Raw genomic sequence first — 21,731 nt, 5'->3', positions numbered from 1 at the left:
TGAATGTTTTTTTAACCAATCAGAGGAATTTTTGTTTAATATTTGATATTTTTTTCATTCGACATTTCAGGTTAGGATCATGTATTTTATGCCACATAAAATACACTTGAACTGGCATTAATCTGTGTACCAATAAAATGTCTTTGTAATGACAGGGGTCATATTGATCCATCTTTTTGGATGGGATGTGCAGACCAGCGGTCCTAAAGCCCATATGGGAGGAAGGGCCAAGTCCTGCTTTGGCCAGACACATCCCCATGTACACATCATCAATGGGATGGATGTCAATGGATTCGGACATGTTGTATATGACCCTAGCTGTGTAGCCAGACAGGAGGTAGCCTCCGCCACCGCAGTAAGACGGGTATGTCTCTGACTCCTGAACCTGGATGGGGACAAAGTACTTGCTACCTGCCAAACGAATTGGCCCTTTGCCTGTAATCAAATGACCAGTAAAGAGTTGCTTACTTCCATCGTTGTCCTTGAGGCCCTGGAGATACTCAACCATGTTGTCTGTGTGGGCGAAGACATCATCATCGCCGTTTAGGTGGAAGCGAGCGTCAGGACAGTTTCTGTCCATCCATTCCAGAAAGAGGGTCTGCTTCAGGGTGAGGTTGAAGAAGGATTCCTCAAAGTCCCACTGGAGGATGTCATTGTATTCATGCTGCTCCAGTTTCAGGCCTGCATTCAGTCTGTCTTTCTCAAAACCGACACCTGATGTTCCAGTGATGAATATCCTCCGAATCCACACTCTGTTGTGCACTCTCTCTTTGGCCCAGGTTTTGCGCAGCACCTCTCTGCGTTCGTAGTTCATTGGGGCACTTTTAATGACGAGCAACAGGAAGACCTCTGCAGAGTTCTCAGCTCCTCCACATTTGTCAGGAAGGTCCAGCAGCATGGGGAAATGGCGGCAGTGGCGGTAGAAGAGAAAGTCTTGTATGTTTTTAGGTACAGTTTCAAAGCCTGAGATTTTCGCAGCAGATATGTTTTGTTGACATTTTGGCCATTGGATTAAAATGGGCTTGTTTTTGGCAGGTGGTGTCCTTTGAACCTCCTCCTTTCTCACATTTACTCGGACATGGTCAGTTGCATGATAGGTAAAAAGCTCTTTGCAGGAAAAGAAAATTAAAAACCCAAGAGTTACAGCTAACAGGAGAATATTGGACTTCTTTAGCCTCATTCTTCACCGCTGCAGAACAAAACACAGTGATGAAAACGATAAACAAGCAATGAATAAGCAAAAATGAATAAAGGGCACAGCCTTAGTAAAGAATAATAATGTAATACTGAAACATGTGGAGCAGTGATTGAGTGAATAAATCAATCATTAAATCAATAGAGACTTGATCACCTGTACTAATTCATTCTGAAGCATAAGAATCCTTTTTAACCTCTTTATTAGTATGTTATGTGTAACACACACACACAAACACACACACAGAGAGAGAGAGAGAGAGAGAGAGAGAGAGAGAAATTACCTCTTTGTTACATCCAGAAATTAAAAACTAAAAAAACAAATAAATTATACAAACCTTAAATTTGTTGAGATGCAGTGAAGTATCCACATCTACAAAAATCCCAGGACACACGCAGTCTGTTAGCATTCAGAATTAACTCTGCAATAGTTTGCTGTATGTTTTCAGAACGTCTGCGTCGTCTTGCTGGCTCTGCTGCCTCTCCCATAAGTTTATCAGTAACTGGCTGCAGGGGGAGCATCATACGGAGCTGGCTGGGCGGTGCTTTGACAGTGTTTGCATACATACACACATACAAGGATGCAAATAGAAATAAAAATTCATCTCAAATCATTTTGATGAACAACTATACAGTAAATGCCAACAGCAGCGTAACCCAACTTATACAAGTAATGAAAGGGGGTTCTCCATCACCATACATACACACATATCACCTGTGGCACCATTTCAGTGTGTGAGACCAGACTGTCAATAATAGCACCTGTTTCCTTTAGAATATTAAGTTATTTCAGTTATTGTCCTGCATCTGCACATCACACTTGGATAAGATGAGCATGGTCTCAGGTGAGGCTGGAGTTTCACACCAATAAACAATACATTTTTATTGCTTTACACACTGTGATCAGACACACCTGTTTAAAGGGCTCCCATTTCTCACACTACACTCTTGGTTTCTGGTAATTACATCCTGCGCGAGGGTTGTGAAATATACAACTGCAATATAAAGCCATCTACTGCATACTAAGCTCTAATACAGTGGTCTAATGCCGTGTCTTTTTACATATTCTGTACCTTTAGGTTGATAATACGCCGGGGTTCATATGTCTTCATGGGACATCCCAAGCAAGTAAGCTGCTGAGGACTTTGTTACAAGTTAACATGGAGCAGGGGTCAGGGTGAGTTTGGAAGGCAGTGTTGGACTGACTGGTAGCACAGAACATATGTCATGATTACAAAGATAAGATTCTGCTGGAGAGGCTGTAAAAAAACACACCTGACTCCACTCCTGCAATCAAGCAGCCACACACACAAACACGCACTCTCTCTCTCTCACACACACACACACACACACACCTCCTCAAGTCCTAAGTACATGCCTCAGTTCTTGGTCATAGCTGCTATAGCTGAGCCATGTAATGGACATTTCTACCTGAACTACACCAAAATCCCATATGGCTGTCACCTTTTAGTACTGCAGTCACATGGGACGCTCATAAGATTATAGCCTTACTTTTAGTTTACCTTGTTTACTTGACCTTATTTACCTTAATTTTATCTTAGTTTTATCTTATTTCATGTTAATTATTATATGTCTTATGTATGCACCAATCATTAAGGCAAATTCCTAGTAATGTGAATCCCCTTCACTTACATGGCAATAAACACGATTCTGATTCTGACTCTGAAGATGGAGCCAGTGTTTATCATTGCACAGAAAACCCACAAGTACGCTAAAGAACTTTTGTATCACTACCATATATATACCTGCAAACATTTTCTTCCTGAATCTTACCTGATGAATATCTGAGCTGGAAAGAAGTAAGATTCTGCCAAAAAACAATTCAAATTAAAAAATATCAACACACAGAACAACACATTTTACTGTACATGGCTACATGCTTACCTACAGAAACAAGAAAAGAAGTTATAAAATATCAATGTGTGCTGACTGAACCTTAAATAAACATAGAAAGGCAGTAGCTTATTTGTTGCAATTAATTTAATTTTGCAGTAACATTATTTTGCCTCAAGAGGGCGACACATGTCTTGTCTTATATTGCTATCACCCCTGCTGAAGAAAAAGAGTAAATGTCTGAAGAATCATGCTAAATATTACAGTGTGTTTACTTTCACTCTGTCAGCCGGCATGGTTTAATGAGTGTCACATGATACACAAACTGCAGCAAAAAAAAACAGGTGAAAAACTAAAAATAAAACATTGCTGGACATATTTATCTATTAAAAGAATAATCTAAGCATTGATTCACATGAATCACATCATTCAAGATGGCTGTTTAGAAAAGTCAAATAATACATATAAGTGGCAGGTAGCTAAAAAGAAATGAGTTTAAATCACTTTAATACAAACAAAAACAGAAGGTCTGGTTCAGATTATTTTCAGCTTAAATACTCCTTCCTCTAGTTTGTTATTGAGGGTTGGCCATCTTAAGTTCAAATAAGTCAATGAGCAGGATGACCTGGATTGTGGAGCCAAACAGAAAACTGGGACCTTGACAGAAAAGGGAAGTGGAGAGAGGAAGGGAGATGATAGACAGAAAGGACACACATGCACTGTGCCACTGCCTGGCCAACTACCAAAGGAACTCTATGCACCAGTCACTTTTTACCCTGTCATGTCACACCAGTCTCATATAAGCTGCTATAACTTAAACTATTCCTGGACTGTTACATTATGCCAACTGCACTGACTTGCACCATTGCATCTTTTGCACTCTCATACCAGTCTCAATAAGCTGTTATAAGTTAAACCATTCCTGTTTACATTATGCCAACTGCACTGACTTGCACTATACATCTTTTGCACTCTTACTGCATTGTGCCTTCATTATGTGCCTTGTATTTTGTGTGTGCCTCATTGTAGGTACATTTTTTTACACTTTATATTTATCTTTAGTTTTTAGTTACATGTTATATGTTGCGGAGTGAAGAGTAACGCAATTTCGATTCTCTGTATGTTCAGCACATATAGCAGAGTTGACAATAAAGCTGACTTGACTTGACTTGATATGTAACAAAAATGAAAATGATAAACGGTTGCTTTAATGGAGCCTCTGAACATGTGCCTTGTAGAAATACACTTATTAACACCCACAGTGTTTTAAAACCCTTCAAGCACAGGAAAAGAATTATTCACTTGAAGGACTTTATCAACTTGAATGGTAAAGAGGGAACACTTGAGATTAAAGGGCTCCTTCGTTTATAGTGAATTTATCGCCTTCAGACCAAACCTTGTTTGATCTTTTTTTTTCCCCACTCAAGGTCACTTGTAGCTATGTGTCTGAGACTCAATGTAAATAAATAGAATGCAATTTTTAAGTTTTATTTTTTTCATATCATGTAACCTCTTTTATTGGGCAGCAGACTAAAAGCAGCGGACACAAACAGACTCAATAAACTGATCAGAAGGGCCGGTGATGTTGTGGAGGTGAAGCTGGACTCCCTGACAGCAGTGTCAGACAGAAGGATGCTGTCTAAGCTGCAGGGGATCCTGGAGAACAGCTTCCATCCTCTCCACAATGTGCTGCTGAGGTGCAGGAGTACTTTCAGTACCAGACTGATCCCTCCTAAATGCACCACTGAGCGCCACAGGAAGTCATTCATTCATGTGGCCATCAAACTGTACAACTCCTCCCTCTGAGATCAGACAATCTAACACACTGTCTTGTAATCATATCCCTATTGGATTTATTGTAGACAAGATTTTACTGCACACAGTATTAGTTGTATTATATATGATCAGTCTTCACTTGCCTGGATTTTACTTGAATGTTTAGAATTTATTAGGTAGAGAAGATTGAAGCAAGGCGTCTGGACTAGAGTTTTCTAGAAGACGTTTCGCTGCTCATCCAAGCAGCTTCATCATGAAGCTGCTTGGATCTCTACGTACAATGACCTGGATGACTGAGAATCTTCATCAACATAGAATTTATTAGGTTTTATTTTTATTATACTCTTACAACTTTACCTTATTTTATATTTCTAACCTGTTTTTGAGTATACATGGAGCACCTGGAATGAAAGCAATTTCCCCCTGGGATCAATAAAGTATTTTTAATTTATTTGAATTTTCATCACTGTGAAAGACCTAAAATCATTAAGATCATTACATACAATGCACAGAATCCACAGAGATCCACAAAATAAACAGGACTCTGTTGTGACAATATGCTGACTAACTCTGGTCACTGAACAAAATGTTCATTGGTGCATCTACAGACACAAACTAAAAACTCTACCATGCAAGAAAACAAAAGTAAACACTCATTTTGTAAGTAACTGGCACAGCACCACTGCTGCATACAGGTTACATTTTACATATAAATAAAATTATTGATAGTTAAAAAGTGTCCTGTCCAAACATTTAACCCAATAAAGGTTTGTGGTTCATTGTGAGACAGAACAATAGAATGCTGAACTGTAAGAGGAGACTGAACTTCAGCCAAAATATAAGCAGAATATGCTCAGAATATTCTCTCTGTTGCACTTATAGCATAGCAATTAAATCACTGGTACATTGAAGTCAAAGTTATTTATGTCAATACATGATTTAACTGTTGTATTAAACCTCTAAAATATTTAACATTGCCCCTGAAGAATATTTCTGCATTTTTACTTTAAACTACGTATAAATATGTTTTTCAGTATACAGATTAATTTTAAGGCTAAATACAATGTCATAAAATGTCATAATATACAACCTCTTCTTAGTTATTAAAAATAAATACAAACATACCTTTTTCTATAAATGCAATTTTACTGCAGACTTGTTGACACCTGATATTTGACACAATAAGCCCTTTGTGAAAACAAAAAATACAAATACAAAACATACAAAGGTTTGTACACTTATTAAAAACCCTGAGGAATCACCTTCAAAGACTTCGGACATCACAATATCCCTTTAGTGCTTAACATTAAATAAACATAGTATGGCTGGAAAATGGAAAATTTTCAGCAGTCCTTTCCATCCATTCCAGAAAGAGGATCTGCTTTAAGGTGAGGTTGTAAAATGTGTCACGAAAATCCCACTGGAGGATGTCTTTGTATTCACGTTGTTCCATCTTGAGCAGACTGCTCAGTCTTTTTTTCTCAAAACCGACACCTGATGTTCCAGAGATGAAGATCCTCCGAATCCACACTCCGTTGTGCACTCTCTCTCTGGCCCAGGTTTTGCGCAGCACCTCTCTGCGTTCGTAGTTCCCGGGGGCACTTTTAATGACGAGCAACAGGAAGACCTCTGCAGATTTCTCAGCTCCTCCACATTTGTCAGGAAGGTCCAGCAGCATGGGGAAATGGCGGCAGTGGCGGTAGAGGAGAAAGTCTTTTATATTATCGGGAAGAGAGCTGAACCCTGAGATGTTGGCAGCCGATATATTTTTTTGACATCTTGTCCAGGAGAATACAACGGACTTGTTCTTGGCAGGCTGAACATGGCTTTTATCGTCTTGTACATCCATGTCAAGATTTATGGCACTGTGCTCAATAAAGTCCTTGTAGAGATGGAGGACCAGCACACATAAAATCCCCACCATCAGGAAGATCTTTATGGTGTTGAAGGTTCTCATCTTTGATTTTCTGCAGTGACAATACAAAAAAAAACAGTTTTCTTACCAACACATCACAGCCTGATATCAACTGTACGCATTTAAAGTTTAAATTTCCCAACTTTTTCGAGGCAATCCTGACAAAAACTTCCATGACCGTAAACTTTATGATTAGGTTGCTGCCACCTCAGGTCCAATCACACTGCACCTCATCATTGAATTCTCAAGATCCTCAGTGGCTTGTAGAGTTTTGTTTTTTGCATCACTGAAGGTTCATAATTCTTCATTAAATGTGACTCGATTGTGGCATTCTCTGTAATGTAGCTCTCAGCGTAAGTTCAGTCGTGAAGACTCTATTCCACATCATCCACCTCTTATCTCTATCCCCTTCCCTCTTCACCATCCTCGCACTCTCTTTCACTGCACTGCACTCTGTCTAGTGACCTCCCACATAGTCAGGTGTTTAATAGATGGCACCTCCCTCACCAATCAGCTGTCGATCCGTCCCTCTCCTGCCCAATCATAGCGTAGCAAGAAATTTAAAAGTCTCTGTCTCTTCTCCAGCTGTCTCCTGATCGAATCCGCCAACCCTCCTCCACCCCAAGCACCTCCCGATCTATGCAGTTCAAGGTCTCCCCTCTCCTGCTCTCCTGCTTCTACACCACCACCAGGTCTAGACCCAGGGGGGTCTTCGGATCAGCGGCCTCTCCGCTCGAGCTTTCCCCCCTTTCGGACGTGGTCCTCACAACGGGGTCTAGGACGCCAATGCACATTCATAATTATTGTATTAATAAATTCTTTCTCATTCAGTTCGCTGAGTCTCTCATGATTGAACTGCAAATGTATACTTGATTATTGGTATGCTCATAATTCTGACCACCACTGAGGATCATGCTTATTTCACAAAGGAAGTCTGCTAAATGTATGGTTAATGTATGTATAATGTTAATGTAATGTATGGTGAATGGTTCAGGAAAATCATACAAACTGTTCGGTACATGTGTCTCAGTTGAAGACGTGTCAAGTAATGCAACCAGACAAGGGCTGCCAACTTGGTGACTTTCTCTAGCTAAATTTGGTGACTTTTCAAAACTTTTTTTGTCAAAAGCAACTAATTTAGTGACTTTTTCTGGAGACATTTGGAGACTGATGTGAAAGCACATATTGTTTGGCAGTTACTGTCCTCAACGAGCACTCACAGGTGGTCGGTCTCAGCTGCCGCTGGTCCCGTCATGGCTCCCAGAGCCAGATCTATCTGAAGCACTAACAGTGACAGAATGGAGACTTCAGAGCAGCAACAGCAGAAACAAAATGGTAATGGTAATTCTTAAATATGATAAATGTTGGATTATTAGGCTATGCATTTTATGCTGATCTATGGTATTTCCATAGTGTTAAAAAAGCAGAAAAAAACTCAACAATGTAAACCGAACTGAAACTTGAATACAAACCGAACCGTAGATTTTGTGAACCGTTCCAACCTACATTACACCCTCCCTGTGCTTAGTCAATCATCATGGCATACACAAACGACATCCTCATGCTCTGGTAGGTTGGCAAAAACTGCTCTTAAGTAGAAATACTGCACCTCATCTGAAAAGGTTTTGACAGATACTGTTTATATGAAGCTCATAATACTGTCTAAGCAACAAGCCAGGAATGACCAGACATACTGTAAGGTTGCTGGGCATCTGCCCGCACAATACACACACACACACACGCACACACACTGCAGCAGTGTCACATGTGTGGGGTGCTAATGAATAAAATGCTGTCATGTCTCCTCAAAATGGGTGGAACACCTTAGAGAGGCGATGTCAGACACTGCATCATTAAAACAAGCTAAACAGTCGTCATTGGAAAAGAGAAGCACCCATCATATGACTAACTGTTATCCAGCATGAGGAAATCATTTGGCAAGAAACATGAAATGTAACATTTACATGTTTAAACTACAGTTCCCATATTAGTCAACTGTGTTTTCACATGATGAGGTGACGGTTTGTGAACACATTTCCATTGTGTTGTGAAGCTTTGTGTTAAACACGTTTCCCTTATTTAGATAGAATAGGATTGGCACCATGTTCAACACAAACAAAAACTGACCTGACCACATTCAAACCCCACATGTTGATACTTAACAGGAAGTAAGTTGAAAATGTTAGGCAGACCTAATTGTTGTGGCATGTTGGTCAACTTGTTTTCTGTGACATGTCAGCTCCATGATGTGACTGATGTCAAAGATAGGAGGATCAGATTATGGGTGTATGTTAGCTCTCATATGTCAGCTCTTTTATTCTTATAGAAAGCACAGGAAAGCATTTTAGCACTTCTATCTCCCTTGTTCTGAATTGAATTGGGGGATTGAAGGGAGTGTGACAACAGTAATGAAACTCTTCACCACAATAAAACAATGATGCCAGGAGTGGGGACGGTCAGGTGGAGGCTGTAAACCAAAGACCTCTGGTGGAAAGTCCGCTGTGGCATCTGCGGCATCCACCACCCTTCTTAGCCCCTAACACCACCTTTTGTCGTGCATGTGTGTGTCTGAAAGCACCTCACAGGTGTTGTTATAATTTAAACTTTCACATGTGTTAAAACTGCAAAGGTTATCAGGGACGTGACAATTACTGTTTGCCCCTCTAATGGATATGACGCAGTCAGTTTCAGGTTTAATTGGCACTAGACTTAGTCATTGATCTTTTGGTTGTCCGCTGAAACAGGAAGGAAGAGGAATGTGCAGACAGAAAGAAAGGGAACCAGTGTAGAAAATATTGCACAATGATTTTGCAACCTTTAAGCAGTGCAGGTAGCTCAATAGTGAGACAAACAAACACACCTACACCTACTGATTTCCTGAAATGATGTGAAGACCCTCCTGTGAATCCTTCTTCCTATAATGTCACAGTTTTTATAAAGAATAAATTAAAAGTACACCAGGGTGGCGTCTAAACTGGTTTTAAATGCATTTATCTTAAAAAGTTATCATCCCTCCCTTAATTTTAAGGCTAAATACAATGTCATAAAATGTCATAATATACAACCTCTTCTTAGTTATTAAAAATAAATACAAACATACCTTTTTCTATAAATGCAATTTTACTGCAGACTTGTTGACACCTGATATTTGACACAATAAGCCCTTTGTGAAAACAAAAAATACAAATACAAAACATACAAAGGTTTGTACACTTATTAAAAACCCTGAGGAATCACCTTCAAAGACTTCGGACATCACAATATCCCTTTAGTGCTTAACATTAAATAAACATAGTATGGCTGGAAAATGGAAAATTTTCAGCAGTCCTTTCCATCCATTCCAGAAAGAGGATCTGCTTTAAGGCGAGGTTGTAAAATGTGTCACGAAAATCCCACTGGAGGATGTCTTTGTATTCACGTTGTTCCATCTTGAGCAGACTGCTCAGTCTTTTTTTCTCAAAACCGACACCTGAAGTTCCAGAGATGAAGATCCTCCGAATCCACACTCCGTTGTGCACTCTCTCTCTGGCCCAGGTTTTGGTTAAAGGTCCTACAGTGCTTAGTAAACTGGTTCATTTCTGTATATTTATATCATCATGGTGATGACATCATCCATCCATCGGACCTGAAATCCAGCTGGGTCAGAAACCTTCCTACATACAGCAAATGATACAAGCTATACCTGAATGAATGCCTGACTGCTTTAATATTTGGCACCCAGCTGCAGTCATATCTAAACAGTCAAAGGCGTTTGAGTTCAGACTCATCAGAAGTGAAAATTAGAGGACTGGAATCGCCATATTTTGTCTAGTGAAAACATTAAACAAACTACATATGATGAAAAAGATTGAAAGTGACACAATAAGTCATGAGGCACTCGATAAGCGTTCGTGCATGTGAGCCATCCTGTGAAAGCCTGAACCTGTGTGTCATGAGTCCGTTTAAGCTGACCCACATCATTTTTTGAATGGACAAATATTTATTTGTATTATTTATACCCATGACTACCATGACAGTACCCTTTCACACTGATGAAAAAGACACATATTACCTCCATCTTCCAGTTATTTCTGTATTCTTTTTATTCTAAATAGCTACACATAAACCGAGATGCAGCGTATCGTCACTCATGTCAGAAGCTCCGGCTGTTTCATCTCTCCTCCTTTACTGTATGGATTGCACTCATTAAATCTGTGTCCAGCAGCTGTTGTCATTGTTGATAGTACCTGCAGAGCAGCATCAGATAGACAGGAAGAACAGGCTAAGCATCTTTTTTTTTTTTTAAGTGATAGACATGATGACTGATAGCAAGCTGCGCTCGGCTGTTACCCACAGTGAAGCTAAACAAACAACAAAGCTGCTCACCCGTAACGTACACAGAAACATGTGTGTCCATTGTGCAAGACAATTTAAGTTAAAGTTCACATTTTAGGTTTGGGTCATGTGTTCTTTGCCACATGAGATACATCTCAGGAATAAGGAATCTGTGTACCAATAAAACATCCTTATAAAAGCAAGGATCCAACTGATCCAGTTTGCTGGAGGGAACGTGGAGTCCTGTTAATTTCACACCTATATGGTAAGAAGGGCCCAGTCCTGCTTTGGCCAGACACATCCCCATGTAAACATCATCGATGGGAAGAATGGTAATTGACTGGGACATGTTGTATATGACGCTAGCTGTGTACCCCGACAGGAGGAAGCCTCCACCACCGCAGTACGGGGGGTATGTGTCCGACTGCTGAACCTGAACTGGGACATAGTATTTACTTCCTGGTGATCTAATGGGCCCCACATTCTGGATCACATGGCCAGTAAAGAGGTGCGTATTTCCATTGTTGTCCTTGAGGCTCTGGAGATACCTGACCATGTTGTCCGTGTGGGCGAAAACATCCTCGTCGCCATTTAGGAGGAAGCGGGCATTTGGACAGTTCCTTTCCATCCATTCCAGAAAGAGGATCTGCTTTAAGGTGAGGTTGTAAAGTGTGTCACGAAAATCCCACTGGAGGATGTCTTTGTATTCACGTTGTTCCATCTTGAGCAGACTGCTCAGTCTTTTTTTCTCAAAACCGACACCTGATGTTCCAGAGATGAAGATCCTCCGAATCCACACTCCGTTGTGCACTCTCTCTCTGGCCCAGGTTTTGCGCAGCACCTCTCTGCGTTCGTAGTTCCCGGGGGCACTTTTAATGACGAGCAACAGGAAGACCTCTGCAGATTTCTCAGCTCCTCCACATTTGTCAGGAAGGTCCAGCAGCATGGGGAAATGGCGGCAGTGGCGGTAGAGGAGAAAGTCTTTTATATTATCGGGAAGAGAGCTGAACCCTGAGATGTTGGCAGCCGATATATTTTTTTGACATCTTGTCCAGGAGAATACAACGGACTTGTTCTTGGCAGGCTGAACATGGCTTTTATCGTCTTGTACATCCATGTCAAGATTTATGGCACTGTGCTCAATAAAGTCCTTGTAGAGATGGAGGACCAGCACACATAAAATCCCCACCATCAGGAAGATCTTTATGGTGTTGAAGGTTCTCATCTTTGATTTTCTGCAGTGACAATACAAAAAAAAACAGTTTTCTTACCAACACATCACAGCCTGATATCAACTGTACGCATTTAAAGTTTAAATTTCCCAACTTTTTCGAGGCAATCCTGACAAAAACTTCCATGACCGTAAACTTTATGATTAGGTTGCTGCCACCTCAGGTCCAATCACACTGCACCTCATCATTGAATTCTCAAGATCCTCAGTGGCTTGTAGAGTTTTGTTTTTTGCATCACTGAAGGTTCATAATTCTTCATTAAATGTGACTCGATTGTGGCATTCTCTGTAATGTAGCTCTCAGCGTAAGTTCAGTCGTGAAGACTCTATTCCACATCATCCACCTCTTATCTCTATCCCCTTCCCTCTTCACCATCCTCGCACTCTCTTTCACTGCACTGCACTCTGTCTAGTGACCTCCCACATAGTCAGGTGTTTAATAGATGGCACCTCCCTCACCAATCAGCTGTCGATCCGTCCCTCTCCTGCCCAATCATAGCGTAGCAAGAAATTTAAAAGTCTCTGTCTCTTCTCCAGCTGTCTCCTGATCGAATCCGCCAACCCTCCTCCACCCCAAGCACCTCCCGATCTATGCAGTTCAAGGTCTCCCCTCTCCTGCTCTCCTGCTTCTACACCACCACCAGGTCTAGACCCAGGGGGGTCTTCGGATCAGCGGCCTCTCCGCTCGAGCTTTCCCCCCTTTCGGACGTGGTCCTCACAACGGGGTCTAGGACGCCAATGCACATTCATAATTATTGTATTAATAAATTCTTTCTCATTCAGTTCGCTGAGTCTCTCATGATTGAACTGCAAATGTATACTTGATTATTGGTATGCTCATAATTCTGACCACCACTGAGGATCATGCTTATTTCACAAAGGAAGTCTGCTAAATGTATGGTTAATGTATGTATAATGTTAATGTAATGTATGGTGAATGGTTCAGGAAAATCATACAAACTGTTCGGTACATGTGTCTCAGTTGAAGACGTGTCAAGTAATGCAACCAGACAAGGGCTGCCAACTTGGTGACTTTCTCTAGCTAAATTTGGTGACTTTTCAAAACGTTTTTTGTCAAAAGCAACTAATTTAGTGACTTTTTCTGGAGACATTTGGAGACTGATGTGAAAGCACATATTGTTTGGCAGTTACTGTCCTCAACGAGCACTCACAGGTGGTCGGTCTCAGCTGCCGCTGGTCCCGTCATGGCTCCCAGAGCCAGATCTATCTGAAGCACTAACAGTGACAGAATGGAGACTTCAGAGCAGCAACAGCAGAAACAAAATGGTAATGGTAATTCTTAAATATGATAAATGTTGGATTATTAGGCTATGCATTTTATGCTGATCTATGGTATTTCCATAGTGTTAAAAAAGCAGAAAAAAACTCAACAATGTAAACCGAACTGAAACTTGAATACAAACCGAACCGTAGATTTTGTGAACCGTTCCAACCTACATTACACCCTCCCTGTGCTTAGTCAATCATCATGGCATACACAAACGACATCCTCATGCTCTGGTAGGTTGGCAAAAACTGCTCTTAAGTAGAAATACTGCACCTCATCTGAAAAGGTTTTGACAGATACTGTTTATATGAAGCTCATAATACTGTCTAAGCAACAAGCCAGGAATGACCAGACATACTGTAAGGTTGCTGGGCATCTGCCCGCACAATACACACACACGCACACGCACACACACTGCAGCAGTGTCACATGTGTGGGGTGCTAATGAATAAAATGCTGTCATGTCTCCTCAAAATGGGTGGAACACCTTAGAGAGGCGATGTCAGACACTGCATCATTAAAACAAGCTAAACAGTCGTCATTGGAAAAGAGAAGCACCCATCATATGACTAACTGTTATCCAGCATGAGGAAATCATTTGGCAAGAAACATGAAATGTAACATTTACATGTTTAAACTACAGTTCCCATATTAGTCAACTGTGTTTTCACATGATGAGGTGACGGTTTGTGAACACATTTCCATTGTGTTGTGAAGCTTTGTGTTAAACACGTTTCCCTTATTTAGATAGAATAGGATTGGCAGCATGTTCAACACAAACAAAAACTGACCTGACCACATTCAGTCAGTTTCAGGTTTAACTGGCACTAGACTTAGTCATTGATCTTTTGGTTGCAAGAGGAATGTGCAGACAGAAAGAAAGGGAACCAGTGTAGAAAATATTGCACAATGATTTTGCAACCTTTAAGCAGTGCAGGTAGCTCAATAGTGAGACAAACAAACACACCTACACCTACTGATTTCCTGAAATGATGTGAAGACCCTCCTGTGAATCCTTCTTCCTATAATGTCACAGTTTTTATAAAGAATAAATTAAAAGTACACCAGGGTGGCGTCTAAACTGGTTTTAAATGCATTTATCTTAAAAAGTTATCGTCCCTCTCTTCAATAACTAAACCGGACAGAGGCTTGTGCAGGTTTAAGGCCACACGGGGGTCGCATGGCTCAGTCATGGATCGGGTAACATTTATGCACATTATAAAAAGCAAAAAGTGAAAGTATGATTTTTATTTTTTCCTGATTTCATTCTGATTTGCGCTCGATCGCATTTTACTGTTATCAATCCCAGATCGATGTGAAATGTGTCCAGTTAAAAGCACAGATGTGATATCCGCTATATTTCCTGTTACTTTCCAGAAACGGACTAAAGTCAGAAAACAAAGCATTCGTCGAAAAACATCCACATAAACTACAGATAATTGATGCTACTTACGGTCTTAAAAAGTTGAGTCCCTTCATCTCTGCTGTTGAGTGTGATTCATTAAGTTAACAGTTGTCATCTGTGCGCCCGCAGGGCGGCGCCTCCGTCTGTTAAGACCTGCTGCGTCAAGACGACGTCACGCCTCAGCCTGCAGCCTCTCTCATCCAGATTGTTTCCCTCATCCTGTTTTTAATCCAGGATGTGGCATATGCATGACACATGAGAATAATGGGTATGTATATATGCACAGTAGCCTGGTTGTGTAATTAATTTCTTTTACATACTCTGAGTAGTGTGTTTAGATTTAGTCGCATTATAAGCAAGACGTCAGTGTTGTCTGCCTTAAAATGATATATTGCTAATACAAGTCATCAAGTTCATTTATTTGTCATTAGACAACATGTAAAGAAGATTAAAGAACAAAATCCCAGTGTCCCAGGCCAGCTATAGAACAGATAAAATAAATAAAGACATAAGGATACATCACCAAAAATCAAAAGAACAAGCAGTATGTTTGAAGAAAGTGCAGTAAAGTGCAGTGCAGAAGACAGATTATGGCCTCACAGCCTGAGGAAAGAAATGCACCTCAGCCTCGCATGTCCAGGTTTTCCCTTTCTGTCAGAGGGGAGGAGGGTGAACACTCCATTGGCTGATGATCATGATGTTTGCTGCTCTGGTTCAGCATCTGCTGATACAAATGTCCTCTAAAACAGTGAGGCTGCATTATAACCACTCTTTGCAAGAAGTCTGATACTCAGATGCACTCATATGGTTTCTGTCTGCTCTTGATAACTCTGCATGAGCATGCTTATGCAATACAGGAAAATTATTCTGATCTGTGCAAATTTCAGCGAGTATTTACCATACCATGAAGCATGAAAGTGAGAAGGCCACACATGGATGTTTGTTGTCTTTGTTTCCATGCAACACTATTTGTGTCGCAAAGTGACTTCAGTTTTAGCAAGATATAATTATGTGGAATCTGTTGCTGTGAGGCTGTTTACTCACATTCTAATTTAAGCCCATACATGTGTCAAAACAAGACATTGTCAATTGACAATATGAGAGGCCGTGCTATTTCTCTGCATCAGCCAGCTGTTGATACTATCAAGCCTGTTGTAATGGTTATAAAGGTAACTGTAATGTCATAATGGGACCTCATCCCACATAACTAATAACAATAAATTATCTTTTTTTTCAATCTGGATAGCAGCATCTTACTGGTAGGGAATTAATATAATCATATTTGCTTGCACATGTGCAATGGCACACTTATGGTGGTGCAATTTAAATAGATTATCTACAAATATATGTTCAAATGCTACATGTTTGAATATATATTTCTTGGTCACAAGGTGAGAAATCTTTTACATAATTTAATCTGTATATAGAACTTTTCTCTCTACTGAAAGGTGCACAAGCACACACACACATTCACCCCCCAATAGTGCAACCACTGCGAGCAACTTAAGTGTCTTGCCCAAGGACACATTGGCATGCCAACCTCATAATTAGCCGACAACTCCACCACCTGAGCCACAGCAGCACGTGGTACCGTATAGCGCACAGGACCCAGAAACGCTCCACGTTGATCGTTTTTTGGCACGGAATATATGCAGAATGGGAAGAGCTCTTGTATTACAACTGTAGGTAACACTAAGTCAATACAGACAAGTAAATAGGATGTATTAGCTCAATATTTACCTGAAACATAACTGAAAATATAACAAGGAAGAAACATAATCTGAAATATAACCTTAGCAGCGTCACAGCATCATGTGTAATGTCATTCGCTGTCAGAGGTGTATCCTGTACAAGCTCCTGTTATGGGTTTGACTCCTGCCATCTGTTTATATTTCTGGGAACCTATCCAAGAGAGACCTGGGACAAGAATTGTCCTATGTCTCTATAATGTTTTTGTTTTGCACCCTAAAGAATGCTGGATGATGAATACAGAACACAACACCTAGAAGACAGCTACATAAAAAAAGTGGCAAGTTTTTCCTTTTAACTAACCCAAAGTGAAAACTAATGTTTTCATTAAACGCTACACAGCGTTTAACAAGAAAGTGGGTCAGAGAAGGCCCACTCACTACATGTCTGCAAAGCAACTTTCACCACTTCCTTTCCAAACCCATTGTAATGCACACACAACCCTCAGCCCCATCCTCCTCAGAGGCAGTCAGGGTTCGTGCTTGTGGTGGTGCTCTGTTCTGTCGTCCTCTTCGGAGGGATGGAAGCATATGTCCATTCTGCGCCTGAGCCTCTTCTTTAGCTGAAAACGGCGCTGGACTGAGGAAATATTATACTCCTGTGCTTTCAGCTTGCTGTAGTAGTCAGAGAACTTATTGAAGAGGAAGGAAATGGGCATGCCATTGAGGATGATACCAAATGAAATGCAGCCAAAAGCCACAAGGCGGCCCAGGATCGTTACAGGAACCACATCCCCATAGCCCACAGTGGAGATGCTGACCTAGGAGACAAAAGGGAAGAGTCCTCTAGTCAAATTTAATGCAATTTCCCTCACTGCATGGCTCAGTAGTGGAGAATTTATTAAGAAATTGATTAATTTAACCACTGAAGTGCTCCCAGAGAACTATGTACTGTGCCATGCCATTGTTGGTACTGTTTTTACATGTTGAACATGATAGCAGGGTCCATGTCCTGTGTGGGACCTCTGTCTTTTTTTGTCATTGCCACTTGATTAGGTTCAGGAATTAAGGATACAGTATTGTATGTCATGGTGGCCTGCATATGGCATGTGTGTTACCACAAACACCAGCAGAGACACACAGTATCACAGTACCACACACCTAAATCCCTGAAAAGTGCTGGTTGAGTCCAGAGATGACTGACTGAACAGGGAACCTTCCAACCTCCCACTATGTGATGAAACTCAGCCTAATAAGGTTGTCAGGGCTTTCACTGAAACCTGGAACAAGTACTACACATAAAGCGTTTCAAGGGAGGGTACTGAATAATGCCTGCAATGTTAAGGTGTCCTCCCTCCTGTCTCCATGTAGTCATCCCTGCAACAACAACTCCCTCTGACCTGCTTCACTAATAGGGTTAGTAAAACTGCTGCAACAGATTAATTTGCTACACTGCTCCTCCATGCTGACGTTAGACAAATTCTAAGATGACAAACTAGTAACAAATCGTATCTCTGACCTTATCTTCTAAATATAGCCAGGTAGCCTAAAGAAAGGATGTTAAATTTAAGTCCAGCACCTCAGGACTTTGTTGATACGTTTATATGACATCACACAACAATGATGGAACATTTTACACATTCGGTTGTTTGGCTGTTTTCTTTGAATCTGATTTTTTCATCCATGCCTGTGTGTCCTGATTTTAACATCAAACCTAAGTCACTTCAGAATGTGGTCCTGGACTCGGTCATGTTGTAACGAATGCAGGAACAATTCTGCCTCACAAATAAGCTGTTTTCTCTTGGTGATGCAGACAACATGCAAACGTACACATATGCATTATTAAAGGACAGTGATGCCTGAATTGTGACTGTAGCCTCAAAGTATATTATATTAAAATCAGATGAAGGTGTTGTTTAAAGAGGTTGCTTCCAATACTTACTGCAGCCCACCACCAGGCGTACGGGATACTGCTGATAGGCGATCCCTCGGTATCCCTTTCTGCAGAATGCAGTAGAGCAGAAAATGTGAAGATTCCCATGGCGATGAAGAGAAAAATGCACGAGGCCTGCTGGTAACACTGCCGCAGAGTAAACCCAAATGCCCTCATGCCGGTTGAGTGGCGAGCTAACTTCAAAATCCGAAAGATGCGCAGCAGCTTGATGACCTTGAGGACGTGGCTGAGCTTGCTGACCCGAGCCATGGTCTTGAGGTCTTCCTGTGTATTCACATTCTCTGAGTCACTGAAGGCTTCGAAGATGATCTGGACAAAATAAGGCATGACCGACACCATGTCTACAAAGTTGAGTCCACTCCTTAAAAACATTCCTAGGTCAGGTGTGGTGATAAGGCGAATTAAATATTCAAAGGTGAAAAAGACAATAGTGATGATCTCCACCCATTCCATGTGCGTTTTGTTATACAGTCTATATACCTGGAGTTCTTCTACAGTGTTGAGAGCCATGGCGACGATGGAGAAGAGCACAAAGAGGTTGGAGATCACAGTAAAAGCCTTCGCCAGAGGTGAGGAGTACGGGTTCTCCGCAATGTTCCACAGACTCCTCCGCATATCCCCAAACATCATGTCCTTGAAGCACTCATCGTCATACTTCACCTCTATCTCCGCCAACAGCTCCCGCTCCACCTTCAAATCATCCTTCAGCTCATCCACCTTCTCCTGGAACACCATCCAGCAGCAGAGCTGGGTGTCCTTCATGCTCAGGCCCCAGTATGCAATCTCCTCCTCAAAGTTAATGGGGCACATTTCCCGTATGATCCACAGAACTCCGCTTTTGTAGAAATGGTAGACATGGTGGAAGAAGGCAGGATCGCGGTCAAAGAAGAACTCATTCTTGGGGACGTTGTAGTCGTCACACAGTGTAAGGAGTTTCGCTCGGCCCCTGCAGAGAGCTAAGGAGCCTATGCGGGTGTCAGGATATCTGATGGCACACTGTTCTGGGATATGAAACACTTTCCCCCCAACATTTACCCTGATGTTGTGCTGCTGTTTAGATCTGTCCTTAGTGTTGGTGGACTCCTTAGCTTTGATGCCAGGACTGTCCAGACTCTTCAAGGAGCCCCAAGCTTTGACTGTACTCTCCTGAGAAAATGGGAACGTTTTGTTTTCCTCTAAACCCTTTGAGAGACAGTTGATAGTAGAGCGCCGATTTTGCAAACATTCCTGCAACTGAGCTTTCCCAGAGTAAGCCATGGAAACAGTGCTTCAACGCAGTGAGTCAATGAAACAGAACAAAAAGAGTGGGAAAAAAACACTCAAACAAAACATTGATGAATCATCAGAGAAAACACATCTGGTCCCGCAGGAAGTGACCTTCCAGAGAAAAGTATTTCCTGTTTTGGTGGCACCGTTGTAGCTGAGCGCGTAGTGCAGGAAGTCTGCAGGAGAGAAGAGGAGATTCCCCACATATGAGTGCAGAAACAACTAGTCTGATTAATCCAAACAGGAGATCAAGGCAGCAGGGATTCACCACTTTAATCTTATTGGTGCCCTTCCAGGTTTCCTTAAGTAGTTGTAAATATAGGGGTTTGGCAGGATTAGGAAACAAAGTTAATTTACGTGTTCTAAAGTGACGAGGCAAACCACACACACAACTCACTGCCTCACGCTGAATGCAACACATTTCACTGGAAAATGAGATTTGATGAGTATCAACTTTTTATGTGTCCTTTTGTAAGAAAGAGGGGCTTCATGGGCTCTGATATGTTACATTACTGTGAAGAGTAAGAGTAAGACAAAGTAAAAACACAGTAGACAGACTGAATCTTTAAAGTCATAGTTGATTCCTATAGTCTTCTAGTCCTTTTTCAATATATCAATCAAATACAATTTAGTTGTTTCTGTGCGTCTGACTGCCACAATGACTAATCTTTCAGCTTAATCTATTATGTCTGACCTTCTCCTGCTAACCTACTTGTCCAGCTTCACATCTTGAGATAAACACACACGGCATGAATTCAGTGTGTACGCCACAAAAAAAAGCAGTAGATAAAGGTGAAGAACCTCACAGGCTATGTTAGGGTCCCGTGAAGACCCTCCCCCATTAAAGCAACAACATGTGATACAATCTATATTAGAAAACAACATAAATCTGTCCATTTGTTATTGTTGAACATCAGGACAAAGCTGCTTCAGGAAACAGGGTGGATTGTTTAGTTTGCAAATTTGTTTAACTTGGATGTGCAGATGGAAACAAACTGAATTATAGTAATGACACGATGCTACTCACCCGCTAATCTCCACCGGTCCCCTTCGTTTGTCTTCTCTGGCATTTACATCACTGAGCAACAGAGACAGAGACATGGGGCAGTTAACAGTTTCTAATATTTTTGTTTGTTTGTTTGTTTAGGTTGTTCTTGGGTCATTTTTTAATTCTTTTTCTGAATACCTGATTCTCTTTGCAAATCACATTTATAATATATATGAGTTAAGCTGCAGAATAGCAGCCTTGTTTTATCTAAATAATTAGCCTCAGCTCTAAGTACTGTACAATTGTTCTCCTGCCAACACTTAATCCCTGTCTATACTGACTAGATAAACATACAGTATAGCAGGGCATGTGTGAACTTCACTCTGACACATTATTTTTTTAACGTTTTAGTATTTGTCACCTGGATCTATGCACACTTGAAAGATGTGTAGATTAGCAGCTCCTCCTGTTTTACAAATATACGGTTGAGTACTATACCCACATGAGTAATTGGGAAAGCCCTATTGTGAGTGATGCAGGTAAACTGCAGCAAATGGAGTGATGAAAAAGTTAAGAGTGTTAACTGCTGCAGACAGCTTGCCTTTAATCTGCTGTGTGTAGTAGCCAGTGGAAGTAACAATCTTTAACCCATGTGTCTAGAACAGAAGGTTTTCCCTTAATAAACAGAGCAGGTTGTACTGACAGCGCTCACACAGCAATAAAGAAAGAGTTTAATGATGTACCCTGTTTGCTTTGTGATAGACAAATGCTTATATAATATGCATGTAAATGGATTTACACAGCAAATCCCAGACCGGAGAACAGAGGACTCACCGTGTGCACAGTCATGATATATGA

At 41.1% G+C, this 21,731-nt stretch overlaps 3 protein-coding genes across 5 annotated transcripts; all 3 read right to left on the bottom strand.

Moving 5' to 3' along the window:
- Window positions 1-18: 18 nt before the first annotated feature.
- On the bottom strand, window positions 19-8,017 carry LOC114434290 (N-acetyllactosaminide beta-1,3-N-acetylglucosaminyltransferase 3-like). 2 transcript variants are annotated; one of them, XM_028403381.1, is made up of 3 exons: window positions 7,960-8,017; window positions 6,292-6,791; window positions 19-696 (listed from the first exon to the last, which is right to left on the bottom strand). In XM_028403381.1, exons 1-3 carry the CDS (start codon window positions 7,992-7,994, stop codon window positions 20-22), a joined length of 1,212 nt encoding a protein of 403 aa, XP_028259182.1. In that variant the 5' UTR covers window positions 7,995-8,017; the 3' UTR covers window position 19. The 2 variants fall into 2 exon arrangements, with proteins under 2 accessions (XP_028259182.1, XP_028259181.1); XM_028403380.1 differs by lacking the exons at window positions 6,292-6,791; window positions 7,960-8,017 and adding an exon at window positions 1,533-1,741 and having other exon boundaries at window positions 19-1,189.
- A 1,821-nt stretch (window positions 8,018-9,838) lies between these two features.
- Window positions 9,839-15,132, bottom strand: LOC114435130 (N-acetyllactosaminide beta-1,3-N-acetylglucosaminyltransferase 3-like). Of its 2 annotated transcripts, XM_028404698.1 has the most exons (3): window positions 15,026-15,088; window positions 13,457-13,520; window positions 9,839-12,288 (listed from the first exon to the last, which is right to left on the bottom strand). In XM_028404698.1, exons 2-3 carry the CDS (start codon window positions 13,489-13,491, stop codon window positions 11,154-11,156), a joined length of 1,170 nt encoding a protein of 389 aa, XP_028260499.1. In that variant the 5' UTR covers window positions 13,492-13,520; window positions 15,026-15,088; the 3' UTR covers window positions 9,839-11,153. The 2 variants fall into 2 exon arrangements, with proteins under 2 accessions (XP_028260499.1, XP_028260500.1); XM_028404699.1 differs by lacking the exon at window positions 13,457-13,520 and having other exon boundaries at window positions 15,026-15,132.
- Window positions 15,133-17,195: 2,063 nt separating this feature from the next.
- Window positions 17,196-19,880, bottom strand: LOC114434608 (potassium voltage-gated channel subfamily V member 2-like). The gene is made up of 2 exons (XM_028403929.1): window positions 18,608-19,880; window positions 17,196-17,486 (listed from the first exon to the last, which is right to left on the bottom strand). The coding sequence occupies exons 1-2, from the start codon at window positions 19,874-19,876 to the stop codon at window positions 17,196-17,198; spliced, it is 1,560 nt and encodes a 519-aa protein (XP_028259730.1). The 5' UTR covers window positions 19,877-19,880.
- Window positions 19,881-21,731: the final 1,851 nt, after the last annotated feature.

Source organism: Parambassis ranga, chromosome 4 (genome assembly GCF_900634625.1).
Source record: "Parambassis ranga chromosome 4, fParRan2.1, whole genome shotgun sequence".
NCBI classification, from domain to species: Eukaryota; Metazoa; Chordata; class Actinopteri; family Ambassidae; genus Parambassis; species Parambassis ranga.
The sequence above is the reverse complement of the archived record's forward strand: the minus strand, read 5'-3'. Positions and strand labels throughout refer to the sequence as shown.